Genomic DNA, 4914 nt, shown 5'->3' with positions numbered 1-4914 from the left:
CGCACACCTCCGAACCTTAGAGCAGTCGTCACTGCCATGCGGATATCTGCTATTTATACATTTGAAACTTACCTTAAAGCTCGTTTGTACATTTGTATTTATGTTTGGAATAGTTGACATCTTTTTGGAAGCCGCTATTGATTTGTCGTTGTTGTTTCTATTTTTTCTACTATAAGATTTACGAATTCTAGTTTTTTTATTATTACAGTTATTAAATTCGATCCGATCCTCTGTTAACTTACAATTTATATTTTGCATATAATTTACAGTTTGTGGACGTGTTAGGATTGTGCTAGCATTAACTAAATTAAGTGGTGGAGCCGTCAAAAAATTAGCCCCGTTTAAAGATGCAACCGTTTGCAGTAGTTCGGGCATGTCTCACGTTCTGTACAGAATTGAACGGGCCAAACTGAAAAGATACAAACAAATGCACAAATTAGGATTGTGGAAATCCTTTTGCAATAGCCTTCAGTGATTCAAATAAAATTAAAACATAAGTATGTTACTTGCTCATAAATTTTATTTTGGTTTTATAATAAGAGTTTACACGGTATTTAGTTGCTACTTAAGTTACAAAAAATAAACTTAATTAAGTAATATTAAATAAGTTTTGGATAGGTTCTACATATTAAAAATAAATAATTACAATTAATAGAAAATGCTATAAATTAAAAACAAGTTTGTAAAATCAGTATTTTCATTCCACAGGCATTAGTTGTTTAAACGCTTTGTGATTTCGTTTGCTAAATCAGCTAAAGGTACATCAACCTCTTTACGTGTTGTCACTTCACGCAGTTTTACAATGCCCTTCTCCAGCTCGGAATCGCCAAACACAACAGCCAAAGGAATTTGATTTTCTTCACAATGTTGCAGTTGTGCTAAAAGCTTTGGATTTAATTTATATGAATGCTCAGCTTTAATACCGTTATCCCATAAGCTATTCAAAATGCTGAGTCGTTTTTCGTGCAATCCTTTATGTGCTGAAGCGACATATACTTCCACGTCATTAGTGCGCACCTTCACTCCTGCAGCAGCATATTTGGCCTCGAGAACAGAAAATATACGCTCAACTCCGATTGAAACGCCAACACAAGGTACTTGCTTTCCTTTCGGATCGAACATGCCAACAAGATTATCATACCGTCCACCACCAGCGATGGAACCAACAGTTCCTTGCTCTTCTGCTTCACCATTTTGTAACAACTTGGGCTCAGCTTTTAGTACACATTCATAAATCACGCCAGTGTAATAATCAAGTCCACGTGCTAAACTTAAATCAAAGCTTATAGATTTTTCCAATCCCATTGCTTTACAATACTTCAACAGTAGCTGCATTCCCTCCAAACCTTTAACTGCTGCTTGCACTTTCTTCAGTTTCTCATCAACTAATAACTGATCAACTAAACCTATTCCACCGCTTAGTTGCACATATTTACCAATTTCATCAGCTGCTGCTGCATCTAAGCCCTTCTCATCTATCATTTCTGCACGTACCTCAGCCCAAGGAGACTAAAATGTTAAAGAAATGTTATGTAGCTCAAAAAAAGTATTAGTGCCTACTTTATCGAGTTTGTCAACCGACGAGCAAATAGCACGAAATTTATCGGCAGGCACACCGCAAGCCTCAAACATACCATCCAGTAATTGGCGATGATTTAGTTTGATAACATAGTCTCCAATTTCTAAGGTATCTAGCACCTCTGCAACAATTTTGACGCATTCAGCATCTGGTAACATCAGATCATAAGTTCCAGCTATATCAAAATCCTGAAATAAGAAATACAAAATTGACGTAAGTTTTCCGGCAATTAATTGCCTAGCATACACATTGATAAAATTCCCTGTAACGTCCGCGAGTAATGGAAGGATTGTCCCGCCTATATACTTTAGCGATGTGATACCGTTTAATACTTGCTATCTTGCTCATGGCTAGGTAACGAGCTAAAGGAACTGTCAAATCATATCGCAGTGATAATATTTCGCCACCTTGATCTTTAAGATCATAAATGAGTTTTGAATCTTCACCATATTTGCCAGTAAGGACTTCCTGCAAAAATACAAATATATTGTTCATTTTAAAAGAAACCACTATATAAACAAATTTTACCTTTAGTTCGAAAACGGGAGTATCAATAGCCTCTCCTCCATGCTTCTTAAAGACACCAATAATTTTGTCCAGCACTCCTTGCCTTAGTGTCATTTGCTGTGGCGCATAATCCCTTGTGCCTTTTGGGGTTTTAAGTGTAAATTTTTGAGGTGGAGCTGACTCATCGCCGAGTCTTGCTTTCAATGCCAACAATCGAGCCAATTCCTCATCAATCTGTAAATATTAAAAATTATTCATTTAGCCATAAGGCATATTGTCTATAATTCTAACCTTCTCCAAATGCTGTGCTAGACTATAACCAGCTGCGCCATCAGTCTCATTATTGTTGGTTTTGGTTTCTGTTTTTGTTTTATATATTTTGTTTTTACTGTGCGTATCTGTACTTGAAACAATTTGCGATTGTGAATTCTTGACAATAGCTGCGGACGAGCAGCAACGGCAGCACCGCTCTAATTGGCAGCAAACCAAGTCTTTTTCAAGAACTTTCACCAGATTCGCATTTCGTAAAAGTGACCACGTTTGCTGATGCACTAAAATCACAGTACGACGACCAATTGAACGCAACATTTTTATATTTTTTTACTGTAATTATTTTATCTTTTTTTGTATATATTTTCTTTAAGTGTGAACCAATTCTTTTATGGTTTATAATTAAAATTAAACCTAAACAACAACAACAACAATAATGAAACTGATTAGAAGTTTTCATTTAGAGTTCATTGAAAGGTGAAGGCGTTTGCTTTGTCAGTATTAAATTATGACAAATTTGTTAAAAACTTTTCAAAACCATTAAAATTGATTGGAATTTATACAAAAAGCAAAATTTTTCAGTTTTATTATGAAAATATAAATAACTTTTATGTACAAATGTGCAATGATTTAATGGGTTAAGCGTTAGTTGATTACTAGGAAAATAAATTAAGGAAATAATGAACTACTAATTTAAGCCATTTTACAAATATTGCGTTCTACTGACCCCCACCTTTGCGATTTTTTAGTTCAAAATTATATATAAACTTATTAAATAATGTTTTAGCCAAATTTATTAATTAAATAACATTTACATTTACAATTACAAATAACAAAAAAAATATTACAGGTACAGAAATAAGGCATAACTCTCATTTGAATTGTGAAGATAGCGCAACACACACAATATGGAGTACCAAAGTGAATATAAAGTTCCAACAGTCACTTCACGATGACCGCAAATACCGCTCACCACATTTAGTAGCTTATCAATATTCTCAAAAAAGGTCGTATGGAACAAGTTACAACATCAGTAATTTGCTAGAAAAGCGAGGATAGATGAAGATACTTTTCAAATCACAAGATTCCCCTGATTCAAATTAAAAAAAATTCGTACCAATCGCCTATTTTAACTAAAGCGGAACCAATTCATTACTTACTATGGTATCGGTGATCTTAGGTTACTGCATATTAGAAAGTTTTACTTCGTATGCTGTAAGACTTGGTCTACTCTACAACGACTTTTGATAGTTGTGGCTCTACGAATAAGAAGAAAACTGTACTCCATCTTTTAGGTTGGACTCATACATTATTTAAATAGAAGAGTCGCGCTTTCTCAAATGGAAATAATCATTCACAAATTATTTGGATTTTCTACTTTAAAGTAGTTCCACGGGACTGGCGTACTGATGTTGTTTCATCCGTTATATCCAACGAGCGGCTTTTTGTATTTCAACGTTTAACCAATTCTTGTATACTACTTAGTTCAATAACAAAATGATATGCCGGTTTGAATCATTGATGAATACTATATGGTTTATAACAGAGGAATTTCAGGTCAAAACTAACAAAAAAAAAAAAAAATAGAGAACACTAATCGTAGTACACACTGTCAAAAAAATTTTTTAATTTAAATAACGTGAGCTTGATATGTCTAATATAGGTTTTGTAATCAAAGGAATAAAAAATAGTTAAGCATTAAATATGTACAGTTCAATAAAATTAAGTCAAAACATTATCCACTAACTCAGAATATTCAACATTTGTAATTTAACGAACCAAATTTAATCTTGTTACTACTTTTTTGGCTTATACTAACAAACCCTAAGTACTGCTCCGAAGATAGTTGACTTCTTCCGACATGTAACGTTAAGGCTCCTTAATAAGCCAAATTAGTAATTCATTTAGATTGTGCTTGTGCCTTAAAGGACCTAATCGTAGTAACCCAAAAAATGTAATAGCGTTTAAATACAAAGTGAGATAAAAAAACACATCATAATTATTTTAGGAACGAATAATCTCAATCCATTAAATGTCTTTAACAACAGGAATAAATATAACAATTTTAGTATATTGCTTATTTCACACTGCAAACAAATCCGGTACCAAACAAATCAGTGTGGCTCCCAATTGATCACTATGTGAGTTTAACGTGTTTACATTAGCACTTAATTATGATTATTCTGAAATTCCTGTATACGGTTTTTAAATGGCAGACCGTTGACTATTGAGGTATAATAAATAAGTATACATACATAATACATAAAAAGGCAGATAAGATGCTTTATAAGATAAAACAATATATATATAAAGCTATCTAAAGCTATATTTTGATACTGCAGATTATTATATATTGGATACATTATCCAATATATAAGTCCATTATAAAAAAAAAACGAATGAAATTCTTTAATAATATTAGTCATTAACAGTAAAATACCAACAGTCAACATCAGTCAACTTGTGGTATTTATTATTCAAATAATATGCTCAAGGTCAATTATGCAATAACTGACTTCTTTCGGTTTCAGACCAGTAGAGCAAGCACAGATAAATTG

The 4914-nt window shown here is 33.0% G+C and overlaps 1 protein-coding gene across 1 annotated transcript; it reads right to left on the bottom strand.

Annotated features, from left to right (window-relative positions):
* Positions 1 to 512: 512 nt before the first annotated feature.
* LOC119668665 (histidine--tRNA ligase, cytoplasmic-like) lies at positions 513 to 2744 on the bottom strand. The gene is made up of 5 exons (XM_038078248.1): positions 2378 to 2744; positions 2108 to 2320; positions 1826 to 2047; positions 1561 to 1767; positions 513 to 1509 (listed from the first exon to the last, which is right to left on the bottom strand). Exons 1-5 carry the CDS (start codon positions 2672 to 2674, stop codon positions 712 to 714), a joined length of 1737 nt encoding a protein of 578 aa, XP_037934176.1. The 5' UTR covers positions 2675 to 2744; the 3' UTR covers positions 513 to 711.
* Between the last annotated feature and the right edge of the window lie 2170 nt (positions 2745 to 4914).

The sequence above is a fragment of the Teleopsis dalmanni genome, chromosome 1, assembly GCF_002237135.1.
Source record: "Teleopsis dalmanni isolate 2A chromosome 1, ASM223713v2, whole genome shotgun sequence".
NCBI lineage: Eukaryota > Metazoa > Arthropoda > Insecta > Diptera > Diopsidae > Teleopsis > Teleopsis dalmanni.
This window is presented reverse-complemented; position numbering and strand designations above follow the sequence as displayed.